The sequence below is a fragment of the Helicoverpa armigera genome, chromosome 17 (genome assembly GCF_030705265.1).
Source record: "Helicoverpa armigera isolate CAAS_96S chromosome 17, ASM3070526v1, whole genome shotgun sequence".
NCBI classification, from domain to species: Eukaryota; Metazoa; Arthropoda; class Insecta; order Lepidoptera; family Noctuidae; genus Helicoverpa; species Helicoverpa armigera.
In genome coordinates, this window is record NC_087136.1 from 10,138,439 (window position 1) to 10,158,624 (window position 20,186).

Consider the following 20,186-nt stretch of genomic DNA (forward strand, 5'->3'; position numbering starts at 1 on the left):
TTATTGACTACTAAAAAAATATATGGACGCCTTTAAAATACACTTTAGACCAAATATTATATATTGTCACTACTTAGATGTTACCAATTATGTAATACCATGACTCCTAATTTGGTCATTTTTGTTAGACTAAAAAAGCTAACGATCGCTAGAATATTTCCCAAATACCAATTAATATACTGGGGTTCCCAAACGTACGTCGCTTATTTATTGTTATATGAATTTGTGTGTTCAGTACGTTTAAAATGTAAGCATGCAACATGCAGCAAGCATGGCTTCTGTCACGGCTCCGGCGCTGCAGGGCTCCGGCGGTCCCATGCGAGCTTATCGTCGCAGATGGTTTTCACGCTCTCCACCGCAGCTTCGGCTTGCTGGCCGGCAGGGCCGGCCAGCCTCAGCCGCGGCGGCGAGCCTTAAAACTACCTGCGCCTCAGCTCGCAGGCCGCCTCGCCCCTCCGCGCCTACGCGGTTTTGAATTGCACTCTAGGGGTAGGGCAGACAAGACTACGTGGAGTCGGTTTTGCAGCGATTCGTTTTCGTCACTAACTTTCATTTTTGGTAGTAATATTAATCTTTTAGTTGGATAGAATTTGGTGACCATTAATCCATTTTGGGAACCAAAAATAATATTTGTTCGAGATTTGCGATTTTTCTGATGTTATTTTATTTTTTTTGGATCATAATATTATATATATACTTTAGTGCCCTTTTAATAAAGTAAATTTATTTTTTTTGGAGTTGTTTATTTTATTTGGTGCCTCAGCTTAGAGTCTTAAAAATATTTTTGGTGATCGTCTAAATTATACCCCTATTGAATTATATACATATATCTCATCATCACCACATCGCCCATCCTCGGACCGACCGCGCCAAACGTTGCTTAATATAAGGATAGAACGAGGTTTAGCCACGTGCTCTTTCGCTTTAACGCAAGTAAGTATGCCTTATTAATGTCTTGTCATATATAATTATCTTAACTATCTCGTGAAACCGTCCCAAAATAATTCATCTTCAGAATTAGATACACACGAATTTACACTAGCTAGTTACAATTTAGCTGAAAATCGATTTGTTAAGCCTTTATTAAATATAGAACGAGTTATATACAGAACATCTGATGTCTAACGAAAACAATACTAATAATAACCTAGTAGTTTTAGTTTTGGCTTAGTGATAGGATAATCATAAATATGTCTAGTTTAGTTAAATTATTTGTTAACTTATCTCTAAAACTTCCGATTGAAATCCTGAAATAAATTGGATAGTGATTCGTATTCGATGTATATGAGAGCGGTTTTAGAAGAGCGATTTATACAAGCGTATAGTTTTATATTTCGGATCGTAGAGTGGCCTACAAAACATGACCTACTACTACTACGTATGGTCTTACCGTTTTTTGGTGCAGTTGACATTGACATTCCTGACAGTCAGTACAAAAAGTGCTATTTTCCATTAAAAAATGACATCTGTCAACTTCATAAAAGATTCAGCTCGAACTTAAAATATGTTTACAAGCGTTAGTTTTTTGAAGTGTGAAATAAAGTGCAATTATTAACAACGAGCAGAAAAAAGCGCTGATCTGAAATCACTAGACAATTAAACATCTCTAGCATCCAATGAAACGATTGCAATGAAACTTGCGATTCAGTTAATGGAAACGGTTGACATTTGCAAAGGGTCACAGGGTCAGTTAGGTCATTTAGTTGCAAATGACCTCTCTGTGTACCTTCCTAACGGATTTCCGATAGTAGGTACAAATCTCGACGTAGATAGTATGTAGTTTTAAGCCAAATTACGCTAGTCGGCTAAATAAAATGAAGAATTAATCAGTGTTATTGCAAGAAGCGGTTTAACTTGGAATCCGGGATTAAGCCTTTATAAGCTATGGTTGATCCTGGTTGAAATGTGAGCTTTTAGGAAGCTTATCTTTTGTATCAAATCCTGTTTGGTTCAAAATATAGTTATGTCACTGTCAACGATTGACTGTCAGTATGCTGTAGGTATTACATATTGTATTTGATGATGATGACCTCCTAGCCGATAATCGGCTACGGCGGTTGTTCTCATGTAAGGAGATTAGCCAACTGCGTAGGACATATTATGGTGCACAACCATTTGCGTAGACATAGGTGCACTCACTATTCCTTCACTCTCATAGCCTGATGGAACGGCAATCCGATACGACAGGAGAGAGATCAGGTGCAAGATCGACATTTTCCGTGCATCTTCTTATAATCATATCATACCATAACAGTATCTTTGCCCATATAAAATCTATATAAAAAAGCAAACAAAGCTAACTCAACAAATGAAGCTCAACTCTGCATTTAACAAACAAGTAACATAAACTGGGTCAGGAATAAAGAACCAAATCCTTCAGGGAAAAGGGTTGCAGAATAAGTATTATAATGTATACTTAGGTAACACTTTAACGAAGTCAAAATAAATAAACAGCATTTATCCGTGCTACTCCAGAGGTCCAATTGTTAGGAAAATTGAAAAAATACGTGCCCCGCTTGCTAATGTGTTACTAAGTTACTTTTTTGAAAGAAAACAAACCAGAAATTTTGCGTTCGTTTTCTCTTAATAAGTTTACATTATGACGATTACTTTTGTAATTTTGGGGTAGCAAGCATGATGGGCTGACTTTCAAGTAGTATTTGTACCTATCAGGATTTTTGAGGTGACTGTAAAATCCCGAATTTGCGATAGGCTTGCTGCTATTACGGTCGAATTATTTGTGTAGCTTTGTTTAAATTCATTTATTTATTTTTAATACGATACATTTTATTACAAATCTAGTCTATTTTACACAGCAAAGTAACACTTCTTCGCGTCAATACGTATTATTAAAAATGGATTTGCACCAACATATCAGGTTCGTATTCAATTACTTTGTTAAAGAAAAGATTTCAAAAGTTTACCTATCGTATCAGAAGCAGCTGAGGAATGACAACACGTCTTCTTGATCAACCTTCGCAGAAGACCCTTAAGGTCCAGGGTATAGGAGCCGTACACCAGCGGGTTCATGCAGGAGTTGGAGACGGCCATCACGAACAACAAGTCTTGGACCCTGGGTGATAGGCGAGCTGCTGACTGACGGTCTACCATGTACCTGGGAATATTTTTATTTGTTATTATGCTATCAGAAAAATTTAGGTGTAACCATAGCGCGACGTCACGTGCACTCTGAAACACCTACACACACAATTACTCACACACACACACACACTTCCTCACACACACACACACTAGCTAGATATACTGACCACATGGTGATAGTCGCGTACGGCAGCCAGCACAGCGCGAACACGGCGACTATAGTGACCGTCATGCGCAGTGTGCGACGTCGCGCGCGCTCTAACACACACACACACACACACACTAGCTAGATATACTGACCACATGGTGATAGTCGCGTACGGCAGCCAGCACAGCGCGAACACGGCGACTATAGTGACCGTCATGCGCAGTGTGCGACGTCGCGCGCGCTCTAACACACACACACACACACACTAGCTCGATATACTGACCACATGGTGATATTCGCGTACGGCAGCCAGCACAGCGCGAACACGGCGACTATAGTGACCGTCATGCGCAGTGTGCGACGTCGCGCGCGCTCTAACACACACACACACTAGCTAGATATACTGACCACATGGTGATAGTCGCGTACGGCAGCCAGCACAGCGCGAACACGGCGACTATAGTGACCGTCATGCGCAGTGTGCGACGTCGCGCGCTCTAACACACACACACACACACAGCTAGATATACTGACCACATGGTGATAGTCGCGTACGGCAGCCAGCACAGCGCGAACACGGCGACTATAGTGACCGTCATGCGCAGTGTGCGACGTCGCGCGCGTTCTAACACGCGTCTGTCGGAACGTCGCAGACGCACGTGACCCACACTGCTTCTATGTACGCGTTTCTCTATGGAAGAAAGGTTTAATTAGATAGGCAACCCTAATTACAATTATTATCCGGGTATGTTTAGTGGTCCCTTGAGATCGGGAACAAATTATAGCGCTAGGCTTTTGAGGAAATAGTAAATGTTGCTAAAAACTAGAATTTATAAATCAAACAGTTTTCCTGGGAATCACTCTTGACAAAAAACTACAGTGGGGACCCCACATTACATCTCTTGCGGGTCGTCTTAGCTCGGCCGCCTATGCTATTAGAAAGATGAGGCAGCTAGCGGACGTAGAAACAGCTAGACTGGTATATTTTAGTTACTTCCACAGCATCATGTCGTACGGCATTCTGCTGTGGGGACGAGCTGCTGACATTGAATGCATATTTATCTTGCAAAAGCGAGCTGTCAGAGCTATGTACAACTTACGTAGTCGTGAATCTCTTAGGGAACTGTTTAAAAAAATTAATATCATGACCGTACCTTGCCAATTTATTTATGAAAATATCATGTATGTTAGGAAAAACTTACATTTGTTTGAAAAAATATGTGATAGACATAATTATAACACTAGAAATAAAAATAAGATAGCTATCCCGCAGTTTAGGTTATCTAAAGTACATACATCTTTCATGGGATATTGTGTCAAATGTTATAATAAAATACCAGACAACATTCTGGAACTAAATGACATGCGGTTTAAAACTCATATAAAAGCCACACTTTGTAAGCAAGCATATTATAAATTAGAAGATTACATTCAAGATAAAAATGCTTGGAAACATGCTGGTCCTGCTCCATAGGACATACTGACAATATCGAATTAATTAACAAATTAGAATTACACCAGCAAATAAAATTGTATTCATCTTTTGATTATTTGTTTGTAACTTTGTACCAAAATATAAACCAATTTGTAAATGTGAACACCATGTAGCATTTTAATTGTCACTTTATCCTCATTTGTCTTTGCGATTCTACATGATCTTCGCATGCTTTTACTGTATGTATCAATACATACAAATTGTAATACTATATTATTTTTAAAAAGAGTAACCATGGAGTTTCTTGCCCGTTCTTCTCCATAGGAAGCTACTTTTGGAATGGGCAACTAGAATCAAACTTAGTTATAATTTTGACGTTCATAAGTGCTTGTAAAGGCCTAAATGAAATAAATGATTTGACTTTGACTTTGACTTTGACTTTGCTTTTATAGCTTAAGCTGTAAACGGTGTTGGGTTAATTTAATTTCTCTATGCAATAGTTTTCTCTCAAAGCAATAAAGCAATTTTTATTTGACACTCTAGTGGTTATTGCCACTTGGTAAGCTATTACTATAATATACACTTATGCTTAACATACAAAATATTCATAATGCTGTCTCCACTATGATACAAGAAAGGGGCTATTTATAAAGGTTATGAAAGCCATTAACGAAGCTCATTTCAGAACTTTATAGAGTACAAAAATGACAAACTGGTTACGCTACGTATACCTATACCATTTGGCTAAGTACCTAATAATTTTCACATTTCAAAATATAGTTGAAAATTATGCAAAGTATAAAGCTACATTCAGAAATGTCTTGTACATATTACCTAAACTATGAAACTTTTCATTCATAATACCACCAAAATTATGACGTGAAAGCCGCCACAAAATGGTGACAAAAAACCTTGAAAATTAATGTCTAGCTATCGCAACACACGATCTCAATTATAATAGAAATAGAAAATGGCCTTAATTGAGAACATAACATGAAGTTACTTCAAGTTACAATTGTTCCTTAAGTGGCAGCTAAGTGAAGTTACTTGTTCTTGTGATCTACCCGGGTATATCCGACCTAGATTACTGACTAGCCTATTAAGCCTATAGGAAATCTGTGCTGCGTTACGTGAGCCTAGGATTACTAATTGCATGCTGATTATCTATAAATAGATTTGGAAATTTGGGGAAGAGAAAATGTAATTCGACTGTACATTGTACATTAAGTATATCATTATGCTGTATTTTTGGCAATATGTATTTGTATTTTTAATATTTTTAACCGACATCTCAAAAAAGCAGGTTCTCAATTCGGATGTCTGTTCTTTTTTATTGTGTTTTTATCCTGTCTTTTTGTTTTTTCATTAAAATCAAAACATGTTTATTGTGGACTATAGGTATGCATCATAAATAATGTTCTGCGTAAAAAATTATAGTTTATTGTATAAGTATATCTTCTTCATTAGTTCTTCTATGAACAAAACGACAATACATTCATTTATCAAATCAAAAGGGATATGAAACGAAAAATATTTTTACACGAGGCTTCCCAAAAGAATAATAACATATTAGGTATCATACACACATAAATAATAATACATTTTAATTAACATCATTTAAATTAATTCTCGAAATCTTCCACGACCACCTTACTTCTGCCGTGTAATATGTCAATTTAACAATAGAGACAGAAATATGTAATTCCCATATGAAAGAAAGGGACGAGGATAGATACCCGGGTAATTTTATTTATGCTTAGCGGCACAGAATTGTGGTATTGTTCGCGAAGTTGGTAATTAATTTTAATGGCTCCGTTGTGAAGTTACGAGCTTAACCGATGCGGGAGAATGTGTCATATTTTCTATGTAAAACCTTGGCAGTATTGGAATAACTTCACGCTTGTAGTGTGTGGGGGTGATACTGTAATAGAACTTTTACATTTTTCCTCAATGCACACAGTGATTTTAGTAGGGGAGGCCTAGAAGGGATTTCGGGATTTACTCAAGCGCGGCAGATTAGTATATAGGGAGGTACCTATTACCCCATTTAACACCTCCACCAAATATAAGCCCTGTATATGCAGCCGCGCGTCTAGAATAAAGGATCAGATTAGTAAAAAAAAAATTATCATCTGACATTCTCCAGCGCGTCAGATTAAGTTAGGGTAAGTTAGATATATGCTAAAAAGTGTATATTCCACTAATCTGACAATTTGCGATTGACGATAAGAAGTAGGAAGGTTACAAACTTGTAAAAAAAAAACGTCATCTTGACTTTCTCGAGCGCGGCTATTTTTTTTTTATTTTGAAGGGAGTAATTCAACGTTCACGAAAAATATAAAATCTGACGATTCCCGTAAGCCGAAGTAAGGAAAATTAATCGATAAAGTTTAAAGCGTGCAGCTACGTGATGCCGGTATTCTCCTCCCAAGTTTCTATTCCTCTCTCTCTTTTTTCAATTCAATTCATTTGCAATAAGTGTTAGTACATTTTGGGTCTTAAATAATCTACACTAATATTATAAAGCTGAAGAGTTTTTTGTATGAACTCGCTAATCTCAGGAAGTTACTGGTCATGGTATGCAGATATATTGTTTTTAACGAAGACGATTCATTTTATTGGATACTTTTGTTAAATACGTGTGCCTTCCAGTTGCATTGTTTGTCTATCGTGATACCGAGAAATGCCGTTTCGTATACAGCGCCTTTTTTATACAGGTCGTGGTGGCCTGGTCATCCGGTTAACATTGGCTCTACTCTGCATAACGTGGTTCACAAATTACGCGCGTAGTGTCGCTTCATCAATGAAAGCAACTGCTATCTCTTCCTATCTGTTCTGCAAGAGTGGCAACGCGCGACTCTACTGGATGGTTTTAATTAAACTAATAAATTAAGTCTTTATACGTATTTTTTTGTGTACCTATGAAAATAGCTGGGAAAAGGCTGGGCAGATTATTTAGATTTTAGATTTATCTATGTGTATTAAATTGAATAAAATTAGTTTTTGTAAGATTTACGCGTAGATTATTTCCGTCAAGCCATGTTATTATAGATTCTATTGTATTGTTTATGACACATGTATATTTATCAATGTCATTATAATTAAATGTAATTATTATAGAAATGTATGTAATGTATGAGCAGATTGATACACTCCGCTAATAGCAATGTCATATATATCATTGTATTATGTGCCTTCTTATCGAGAACAACCTTTATTATAACAGCTTTGTTGAAATGTTTGTCCGTTCTGAGATATATCTCAAAAAGTGTCTTTTTGATCTATAGATCAAAAAGTGTGTAAAAGTTGATAGTACTTAGAAGACATACTCGTAGTAGCACTTAGATATTCCTTTAAAAACTTGAGATATCAATGGATTATTTAGTTTTAACTTTTACACACTTTTTGATCTATATCTCAGGACGGGCAAACGTCAACAAAGCTGTCATATAAGGTTGTTCTAGATAAAAAGGCCTATACAATGATATGTATGACATTGCTATTGGTGGAGTGTACGAGGTTCCGTATATTTGTGTCCATTGTCCTTTATTTTTTTCATGCTTATTTGCTTATAAATAAAAGTTTTGTACTTCAAACAATTGGTACTTACTGGTTTATTTACTTGCAATTTTTTCAGTTCTTCAATGTGTTAAAAGGTTTGCAAAAAAACTTTCCATTGTCAGATTAAGCGAATTCCTCCAGATAATCGTCAGATTATAAGATGATTACGTTAAGGGTACATAAATGAACCATATATATCTTAATCTGACGCGCTCGAGTATTTCAAAATGGCGATTTTTTTTTGCAATTTCAAGTAATGGCCACGAGTTTAGGTCACGTCTAAATCGTCAGATTATTGCATAAGAGCCTTCGTTTTGGTTCACTTAACACCCCTTTTGATAATCTGACACGCTCGATAAAATTATTTTTTTTCCCATTTTTAACCCTTACCTACTACCACCCCCACCATGGAAACAGTCAGATTAATATACGTATGTTTTCAAAATGACGTAGGACGTGCATGCTATTAATATCTGACGCGCTCGAGTATGTCCATGCAACTGTTTTTTTTTACATTTTTGAAAGTTCATAGCCGCTCCACCCACCGATGAAAGTGTGTGTATGTCGGGACATTTTTTTCTTCTTACCATCTAAGCTTCGCAATCTAATAGGTCTCATTGACGCTCGAGTCACTCCCGATTTAGCACTCTCGCCTCCCCTACTATTTGTTATTAGGAGATTTAAATTTTAAATAATGCAAAAAATATATATAATGCAAAAATACTCAAAGTTACCATTATTTTTTCTTAATTGTATCGTACATTTTAAGTCTGGTTATGTCCTACTCCAATTAAATAGGTTAGAAAGACACATGGTATGCGGTAGAGGTTAGTATAACGCATGTACCGAATGGTATATGGATCATACTTTAGGAGGTTTAATCACAACACACCGAATTTCGAGGCGATGCTCCACGCGTTAGGGTGTTTACACGCCTTATCACTTGTATCGTCTGTAAATCGCTTTACTGCGGATTTTCAATAATCTATCTATTGCTTTACTTACTAGAGATAGGATTTTGCTCCATAGAAGCAATCTCAAATTCCACAAATGGTAAGAAAATCCACAGATAAGTTATTAAAATCTGCCCTTCAGTTTAACATATCATAATAATTTACGGGTAGTCAGAAGCCAGTAAGTCTGACACCAGTCTAACCAAGGGGTATCGGGTTGCCCGGGTTACTGGGTTGAGGAGGTCAGATAGGCAGTCGCTTCTTGTAAAGCACTGGTACTCAGCTGAATTCGGTTAGACTGAAAGCCGACCCCAACATGATTGGGAAAAAGGCTTGGAGGATGATGATAATAACTTACCATCCAACTCCTTACTGCTCCTATGTATTTCACAGAAGATGCACACATAGCATACAGTGATGATGATAAGAGGCAAGAAGTACATGGCGCAGAGACAGAAGACGTTGTACACCACTTCTTGCTGCTCAGAGCATTGGTCGAAGCCATGCGTGAACTATGTGCTCAAAGATGTGGTGAAGTGCGTATGAACTAAATGGCTCTAGTGGTGTGACTGATTCAGGATTGTGATTGCATCTTCGAGAGATAGACTTTTGAAATTAGCCCCCCCAACAAGTACTGCCAAAATCCTATATCTAGGTAAAGAATATCTACAGATAAGTTATTGAAGTCTTCTGTTAGTTATCACGATCATAAACTTACCATCCAACTCCTTACTGTGGGTGGTGTGTATGTAGTTGTAGGTGATCATGTCACTGAATGGCTCTAGTGCTGTGAGTGATTCAGGATATGTGATTAGGATATTCGAGAGATAGAATTTCGAAATTAGCTCCCAACATGGAATGTCGAATTGCTATCTCTAGTTAAAGAAGATCCACAGATCAGTTATTAAAATATGACCTTAGAATTTACTTACCATCCAACTCCTTACTGCTCCTATGTATTTCGCAAAAGATGCACACATAGCAGACAGTGATGATGATGAGAGGCAGGAAGTACATAGCGCACAGACAGAAGACGTTGTACACCACTTCTTGCTGCTCCGAGCTGAAGGCGCCGAATGACACGCACTGCTCGAAGCCAGCTACCTGAGGGTGGCGCTTGACACGGAAGACTATGCTCTGTGGACAAGGAGATAAGGTTTAGTTTTGGTTGCCTATGAGAGAGGGATTTTTTGGGAGGTAGAATGATGCTGGATCAGTGATGCAATTTCATCATTTTTTTATGTGCATTTTTTTTATAATTTGAATTTAGACACAATAATTTACAGGATAAGAGCCAAGGGGTGCCATTTGTCTATTTTCAACGTTTCACATTTCAACTTGAAAGGCTACAAATAGCAGTTTATTTAGTCTTATAATATTTTCCCAAAAAAACCTCGCATAATCTTCTAAAAACTAATAGGTATACTTAAGTATTATTATATTTCGTAAAAGGAAAGACTTTTATAAAAAGGTACATATTCCCCTAAATGTGATGATAATATCCTATTACTGTGTAAACAATGAAACTAACTGAAGGTCAAGGTTTTTCGTAAACTAGACTTTTCTTATTTTTCGAGACAAAAAGGAACAATTCAGTCTCTAATAGTCTGAGTAAAGAGGCGCGCTTTGATGGGACGAATTCTTAGAATTAAATCTGAAAAAAAAAAACTCTTTTTCAGCGTTTTCAGCCTAAAGTAAGTTTGGCCTCCTAATTTTCCCAAAAGCCTTTTTTTTCAGAAGTATTATTATATTCAACTAGCCTTTCGACAAACTATGTTGGTGTCAGCTTTCAGTCTTATCAGATGTACCTACTTGAGTATCAGTGTTTCACGCAGAGCGACTGCCTGTCTAATCTCCTCAACCCAGACACCTTGGGCATCCCGATACTCCTTGGTATCTTCTATTATCTATCAGACTTCCTAGCTTGACTATCTGTAATGATTTCCAAAGATATTCAGGACCCACCAATTTCAAATGGCTTCCGAAACACGGAGGCACTCTTCATGACAAGACCGACACCCACGGACCGACCGCGCCAAACGTTGCTTAACTTTATGATCGATCGCCCAGTGCAACTGTTAACTTAGCCACGAGCACCTTTTACAATATTTTACATCAATTCATTTAAAATACCTATTCAAGTACAAATGAAGTCGCTTTTCAAGGAGTCAAATGAACTATTCAATTCTTTCAATAAGAACTATTAGCAGCATTTACGAATTGGAAACAAAATTGTGAAAATTACTTAGAAAATTGAAGCTTATTGTGTAATCCAATGTAAGAAAAGAAAATGAAAAATAATCAACAAATTCTAGTTTGAGGGAGTGAATATATTTTGATGTGTCTGCGAACTCAGACGGTTAGAAAACTATAAAAAGTGATGCCTGTAGCCGAAAAAAACGGTAATATTGAATAACCTATTTTTATGGATAGTCGTATAGACAAACTGCCTTATTTATCACGATACCAAATGAAACAAGTTTATGTAGACTTTTTAGCAACAATTTGTTTGATCTCGTGCATAGATGGTCACAGCTCCTAACAATATTTGGCTCAAATATAGTGATCATAGATGTGGTAGGTAGGTAAACCTACAAGGCTATCTATGGCATAAATGAAAACACGCATTTTATGACTTTATGGCTTCTGATCCCTTTTTTCGCCGGTTTATCTTTTCATTTTTAAAGAAAATTATGTAAAAAGAAGTTTTCAGTATTTTTGTTATAAGAAAACCAACTCATTAATAACCAAACAACTAAATAATTGTCAACAGTAATTTTACGAATATTAACATTGCTAAAATTAATTTCAATCTGCATACTTCACGCTGATTGCATCCACAGTAATAATATGTTCTCGATTCATGCAAATTAAAACACGCAAATTATTTCAGTTGAATTTACATACTTACATTTGTTGGATTTCGCAAATGAATATTGAAAGCAATTTGTGGTTTTAATTCGTATTTATTTTAATTTAATTGGTGAAGGATTTTTTTGTTTAATTTTTAGATTTTCGATTTCGACCAATTTTCGCTGAAAGTAATTTGTTTCATTCAATTAAGGGGCAAATTTTTCCATCGCCAGATAACTTTTGTCTGAAGAATAAGTTTTACGTTTTAAAAATATGTCGAATGGCTGTATTTTTTTCTTTAGATACAAGTTATTAAAATATGAAATCGGGACTTAGTCAAAATTGCCGTACTAGTAAATTATATATTTATTTTAACAATATTTTTTTGTTCCATCTACGAAAAATCCATGATACCCATTGCCATTGTTACAATCAGTCAGTCAGTCAGTGTCAGTTTAATTAGGTATCTAACTTATACCCTGACCGAGATAAAATATAGCCTATGTTACTTGGGTAGAGTGTAGCTTTCCAACAGTGAAAAGGTTTGAGGTGTGAGGAAGTTTTTCAAATCGGTTCAGTAGTTTCCCACAGAAAAAAAATAAAAAATCTTTCCTGTTTGTTATATTTTAAGAATAGCCAAACGCTTTCATATTTTCTTTTGTTTAATTTTATGTTCAAGCTTTTCTTTCGCGTAGGTAGTGCTAGGCTATTTAGCTAAAGCTCTTGTAATTCCAAAATAAAGTGTCGCTTATACAAGATTACAATGTCTCTAAGTGGCATCGCCCATTAGGATGTAAGCAATCTAGACAATGACCACTTTGTGATGGCCGTTACACCAAATTGAGCTAAGTAAGGATACAAAAACATATATTCTTTATTTCTGGTAAAATTTGAACCAAAATATACATGTGCGTCGCGTCGTCGCAGAATGTGTTCGCAGTAGGTTAAAATTTCGCGGACGTTTTAAAAACGAGCGCATGCAATTTGTTACTGTTTGGATCAGAGCAAACATTTGTGTGTGTCACAGTGCCGTAAACTCGTGGAATCTACCTTTTATAGCACAAGCTTTATGTTGCTCAAGTTCACCGACAACATAAACATCACTTTTCTTAAAACAACTGTTTGATACTTTTCACTTTTAAGTTTCAAAGTAAACAGTTGTTTGAAGAAAAGTGACATTTTTACGATAAACATAAATCAATGTTAATATGTCCCAGGAATCGAACTTTAAACTTATGATTTTCCAACTACTACCACTGTGATATGGTTAATTATAAGTACGTCCCAATTAAATAATTTAAATTCACATTCACGAATGAATTCAATGCAAACAGATTTACCGCTGTTAAATTCTGTTTTCTTTATTTTATGAAAATAATTTACATAATGAACGTTTGCTCATGCATTCAGTTTTAACAAAATTGGGAATCTTTAATTATGAGAGCAATTTTATCCGTTTTAAATTAATTGAATATTAAAATATAAATAATTACAATTTTGTTTTAAATAAGGATATTAATTATAATTCATATACCAACTAATTAGTCCATTTTTATGGCTGGTTGAGTTTCAAAGCGATACATACTTTTTTATTCATAAAAGTTTTGTTAACCATTAGTGAAATTAATTGATGGTTGATTAAAATAAATGAATCTGTGCTAGATAATAAATTCATAAACTGGGATAAAGGTTCCTCGGAAATTCTGCAAAATCAAATTATTTGAGACTAGCCGTTACCCCGTGGTTTCACCCGTGTCCCGTGGTAACTACTGCCCGTAGCGGAATAAAATATAACCTCATATTACCCAGGAACATTGTAGCTTTCCAACAGTGAAATAATTTTTTTATTTCGGAGCCTTTAAGATACAAACAAACAAAAAATATGACACCTCGTTATTATATTACCTTAGATTTATATAGGTAGATAGTATGTATTACCTACACGTTGGAATTATTATGAATTATGTTAATTAAATAGCTCACATTTCCAGTACGACTAAATGGCTAGGCAAATAGTTTTCTCGTAATCAAGATGACACCTACGCAATTAGCAATGATTGATCTGTTTTTAACGGTACAGACTAAAATTATAACTTAAGCGCTTAATCTCTCATCAGAGTAGAGACATAATTGCCAAATGATAGGAATTTGTACTTGAAAGTATTTGTAAGTAATACTCAAGTATTTACTTTAGTAACTTTCACTAATGTTTTAGGACTTTGAATTTTAAGATTTTGAGTGACTTGGTTAACAGTAAATTGCTACAACCAATCTATAGAGATAAAGTTTTGTCAAGTTAAGTGATGTCAAATTCCGATATCTAGCCAGCAAGTTCATAGATAAACTGGTTATAGAAATCGACAATAAATAATGCGTAACTTATCTCGATTAACTTTTAAGTTATTTAAAAAAAATACATGTATTGGGACGGTAAGGGAAGCGGATCTCACATTGCATTGGCTTCTATGTAACGCTAAAATAATTCTATGAAACAAGGAAGTGGCTGAGACTACAGTATTTCCTATTATTATTTATATTTATTTTTAGTATTTATAATTATCATCATCATCAGACTTTTTATCGCCCCACTGTTGTTCAAAGCCCTCTCACAAAGAAAAGGATTGAGCGGTAATCTCCCCGCTTACTCAATGAGGATTTGTGATTTTAGACTTTTTAGTCCGGGTCTCCTCGAGTTGTTTCCTTCTAATCAGTCACTACCTAAACTATACTACGTTACATGAAAATAAATATAGCGTGATCGTAAAATATTTCCGTGAATTTTATTCCTATAATTTACAACTTAATACCAAGGTAACTTATAACAATATTGTTATTAGGTAATAATCATTAAGACAATCACAGCTTGCGATAGAAACGGCCAATTTTATTTTTAATTATGCCTATAAATATAGTTTTTAATGTGCGTGCGTGCGTTTAAAATTAAATAGCCTGTATGTATGTATATTATATTCATTTGCATATACTCAAAATATAAATGTTATTCAAATAGGTAAATGAGGGTGAAACGTGATTGCTTTTATAAATATGAATAAAGGTTTAAGTTAAACCCGTTTTCAATACGTTTAAGCCCAGTTTAAGTGATACCTATATTTAGGTAAGTAGGTTATAAAAAAGTTTCACTGTTTTATTTTGGTCCAACATGTTTTGCAGGATAAGGGGATTAAACTTTAAATCTACCAGGTATAAAGTTGCCAGTTACGTATGTAGCTTACACATCAGAATAACATATATACAATTTTTTCCCGGATGCGGGAAGCAGGTCTCCCAGGAAACTAATAAAACCATTTACAGAAGAATAACAGTAAGAGCAAAAATAATATATGCCCTATTTTTGGTGCAAGATCTCAAATATTTATAAAATAATAAAACGTAAGTACGGTAACGAGACTCGTAACTAAAATGTCAAAATCACTATTTCATTTTCCACCTACATAAAAGTTTAACGACACCAAGACATTATTCAATATCTCGCACGAAAGCAATATCTTTAATAGTAAGCATTTAAACATAAGTATCAGCATTATTCATAAATGCACCATAAGATATAATATATTATGGCCAACAAACGCATAAAATTCATGTCATAAGGATTCATTTCACTTATTTCGACACATAACCCTTAACTTCACTCACACACACTCATATAAAACTGTTTTATTTCACTTTCATGTCTTGAAATAAAAGAATAACACCCACTCATCATTTAGTGAATGTACACTGAGCTTTTTTATGAAGTACGTAATAATTAGTATGAATGACATAAACCGGCCAAGTGCGAGTCAGACTCACGCACGAAAGGTTCCGTAGCAGAGCACAAAAGTCACGTTTGTAGTATGGGAGCCCCCCAAAATATTTATTTTATTCTAGTTTTCAGTATTTGTGTTAAAGCGGCAGCAGAAATACAGTATCTGTGAAAATTTCAACTTTCTAACTACTGTTTTACCCTTTGGCTACGGAACCCTAAAGAATAAGAGCTTCCACACTAGCGGTCGGTGCTCGGGTGGTATCAAGTGTGTACGAGCGACAACAATTTCCAATAACCGGTACAACACGCGTGCCGGTACAATCACACCTGAAACCGCGTGTGTAAGCAAAAAGCACTGTAGAAAACTGGGAACGATGTGGACTTTGAAGTGAAAATACCTTTAACATAAGATACCACTATACTACATAAAGACATACTTCTATAAAACAATATTTATTGAAAAAGCCAGTGAACAAAGAACGTATTTATTTCAGGAAAAAGGTTCAAGTGCTCTGTAATTGTCTACTCGTTTGCCAAATCTCAAGCTTCCGGCGTTTTAAGACAGACCTTTCAGGGACACACGCTAAAACCGACCATAAAGTGAGATTTAATTTACCATGGTAAATTGTCACTGGGATTTTGCGTGTGGGATAACAATCCCGTGTCAGTGTTTAACTAGCGCAAAACTCCGCATCATTTAGACGCATTATATGTTTTTTTTTTTTTAAGATGTTTCATAGCTTTTGATGTGTTCTTTGAACAATGCATTTCCACAATTAGTTTTAAGTTGTACATATAAGTTTATTTTTAATTTTTAAAATTAATGTAAATATTATATTATGTAAATAAAATTTTGGTATAATTATATAGAATTAAGTAGCTATACATACATACGTATATTCATGAAAATAATATTCCGTTACGGGCTATTTTAAATAATTGCTATTTTAATCATAAACGTATGGTTCTTTAATTTAGTTCATAAATACAGAAATAATAATTTCCACAATTTACTTTCACTTTAAATAACAACAACAAAAAATTGTTTGTTTGTACCCTGAACGCCCGAAACATCTAAAATCATTCACTGTTGGGAAGCTATACTATGCCCTAGCGACATAGGCTAAATGTATCCGAAAATAATAAGACGTTCTGGCTTATGAAACTGCGAGATTCAGTTAGTAAAAAATAAGGTTCCATCTAGAAAATCGTAATTAGTCAGCACAAAGCCATTTTATTCCCAAGTCACGTCAAAATCGTTCCTCAGTTTACCTAGTACATTGAGGTCCTCTACTACCATAAACTGGCTATTCAAACCAACTTCAACATTCTACGAAATGACACGGAGAAGTTCGATTCTAAGAAGGTCCTAATTGAAAACCTAATCACGTCTGCTTGAACTGACTTCATGGTCTGTTTAATATGATTGGAGTAAGGTTCGCTGAAGTACATTCTAAGAATTAGAAATGTCTTCAGATTTCCGATACCTAAATGTGATATAAGTACATATATTAATGAAATAGTAAGATAAATTACCTAAATGCTGTTAGATTAAGTACGGTAAATTAATGGTAAAATTACATCAAAATTGTTCTAAAACAAAACGAAATGTTCGCGTGTCAAAGGGTTTTTTTTTAATATTTACATTGGGAAGAAAGGGTAACACTTATGGTATGTCTGCGCCTTTCTCCTGACTGGTTTCGCGAGTTCACTGTTAGCACGTGCTCGGGTAACCAGTTGCAATTTCGCGTATATTTTACAGAAGAAGACATGATTTATTTATTCAGCTTTTTTGATCTGCGCCAAATGACCAAATATTATGCAATAAGGGCAAGAAGATGAGCTGCGGGTTGTTTGAAAGAGATACCGCGGCCCTGGTGCATAAAAGGCCTATGACGGAACACGACGGTTTTTAGTTAGTAAGAGTCTGACACTCCCTCACCGCTGGTAATCCACAGCGTGAGGGGTCATTTGATGATTTTTGACGTCGGTAAAAAAAAGGGCAGGAAGATGATGATAGTACCTATAATGAGATAATTATAAGAAGATAAATTAACAGGACGGGTCACAATGAAGGAAGCCCTTCATTTATTCGTAAGTTCGAAAAAAAAAATGGTCCTTTCATCTCTGGTCCTTTCACCATTTTTTCAATAATTATTAAAAATTTCTTCTTTAGATGGTTTCAATGTGCAACAAAACGGTAGCTATTGGAAACGTTGAAAAACAAAGAAGTAGATTTGAGCTAGTTTTTTGCGTTGCAACATAGTTGAATAGTTTAGTTTCCTATAGTTTGTTTTAGTAACTTTAGTGTGCCACGTGTAACTGGTTTCTAGTTTCGACGGTTATTTTTGTAGAAAACTGTTATCCTTACTATTGAACGTTACAATGTTTCAATAGTTACCTATTTGACTTAAAATAATTCAAGTTACATTCCTTTCCTAATAAAGTAAAAAGGGAAAGTTTTTGTTTGTTTGGTAGGCTCAGAAACTACTGAACCGATTTGTCAAATTTTCACTTTTGGAAAGCTACAATTTCCGAGTAACAAAGGCTGTATTTTATCCCGCTACGGGCAGTAGTTTCCACGACACGCGAGAGAAACCTAGCTAGCTTTTTGATACACAATGTTTACAATATTGAAATTATTCTTTTGACACACAATATCCATATAGACAAAAAATAAAATCCATAAATTCACGAATAATTCAACCATATTTTGCAATATATCCACATAACATATTCTAAGACAGTGACAAGGACCTCAATTTATAGTCCTGATATAAATACATGACCTGGTTCTATTCATAGCCTTGCCTTGCCACGATCAGGCATCGGTAGCGTACACCAGTCGTTTATCTTCCTAACACTATATTAATGGCCTAGGCCTGCAAGTCAGTGTTAATACTGCAAATGCCTATGTAGGAGGAAATTGCAACCTTACCCGTAGATATATTAAGGTGTTAAATCAATTGGGGATGGTCGACATTCTATATATGGACTGACAATTAGAACGAAATGATAAGATATGCACTAAGGTTAGGCGTAGAATCTAAGATATCAAAGGTTACACTGCCAGCTGATTTTGCAGCACGTTTACCCATATCCGGGAAAATTCTTTAGTTTGAAAGTGGTGTATTTTTTTATCATTTATTTGTAGAGGCTTAAAGAAAACGGGCTTAGCTACATGAAGGGACATAATTTTTTCAAAATAAAATTTCTAGAAAATACATTTCTTTATCATACTAGGTACAATTATTTGCATAAATAATCAATTTGGATAAATATTATTGTGTCATCTTTTGTATACTCATATTCTGTGCAAATAAATGATTCATATGATTGAAAACCAGTAAAACAATATGCTTGCAAATGTCATGTAGGCAGCCCCTCCGTGACATTCACAAAATTGCATTAGTCGAACGCATTTAGTCATATAGCAAAGCTGACCTCAACCTAGTTTAAAAAAGCCGATTTTATTTCAAAAAGTGTTTTGGCTTTACAAAAACTTTTGATGTCCAATATATTAAAAGCCTGGTTTATTCAACTGAGGTTGACATCTATCTATCGTGTCGGTCACACAAAGAATTGCAGTAAACATTTTCGGATAGTAAATACGTTTTACTTTTGGTTGGAGCAAAAATAGTAAAAAAACATAATAGTTAACAATTTTTAATTTTACTCCTATACATATAAATTATATCCTTTCTATATCGGTTTCACTCGTCCCTTAGGAAAAGAAAGAAAGACAAAACAGTTGTCAGAATGTAGTTAAAATAGGGAAAATTTGTGTAGGTGTTCTGCACACCCGGATAAAAAGGATTTCACATAGGTACCTATTTCCTAACTTCCTTCCCTCCGAAAGTTTTTCTTACTACCATATTTCATACCACTCACAAACGGAGTCAGATCGTCTTTTTTTTAAGTCTCAAATCTCAATAAACCACTGAGATCGCTCTCTATAAACCCGACAGGTGATTTCTATAGACACCGTTTGTCAAAGGGGAAACGAGATTAAAAATCTGTCCACTACCTTTGAGCGTAGCTTCTGGATTTACATTGAAAAGAAAACCCGATTGGTGCAACAAAAAGGCAGGAAAGGAAATGTTTTGTTTTCTTTAGCTTTTGATTTTATCTTTGTGTTTTTTATGGAGGGATTGCTGTCTTCAAAGGGTTATTAACCCTTATATATAACCCCTATATTATTTATTAACCCTTATTTTGTTATACATATAGGGTATCTCATGAAGTATCGGTTTAAATCAAATAGGGGTTTGGGCAAGGTCAAATTTGTAACTTGGCAATGTCGGTGTTTTCGTACTCTTAATGTACCGTTTCTTAACATATACATAAGTCGGCGCGCAGATGTAATTG

General features: G+C 35.2%; 1 protein-coding gene across 1 annotated transcript in view; it reads right to left on the reverse strand.

The window, feature by feature from the left end:
• LOC110379088 (adipokinetic hormone/corazonin-related peptide receptor variant I) overlaps positions 1–20,186 on the reverse strand; it is a 93,457-nt gene that overhangs the window by 7,847 nt on the left and 65,424 nt on the right. The window contains exons 4-6 of the mRNA XM_064039007.1: positions 10,132–10,336; positions 3,785–3,941; positions 2,925–3,115 (exon numbers count right to left, since the gene is read on the reverse strand). Of these exons, the coding sequence (XP_063895077.1) occupies positions 2,925–3,115; positions 3,785–3,941; positions 10,132–10,336 (553 nt within the window). The remainder of the gene's footprint in view (positions 1–2,924; positions 3,116–3,784; positions 3,942–10,131; positions 10,337–20,186) is intronic.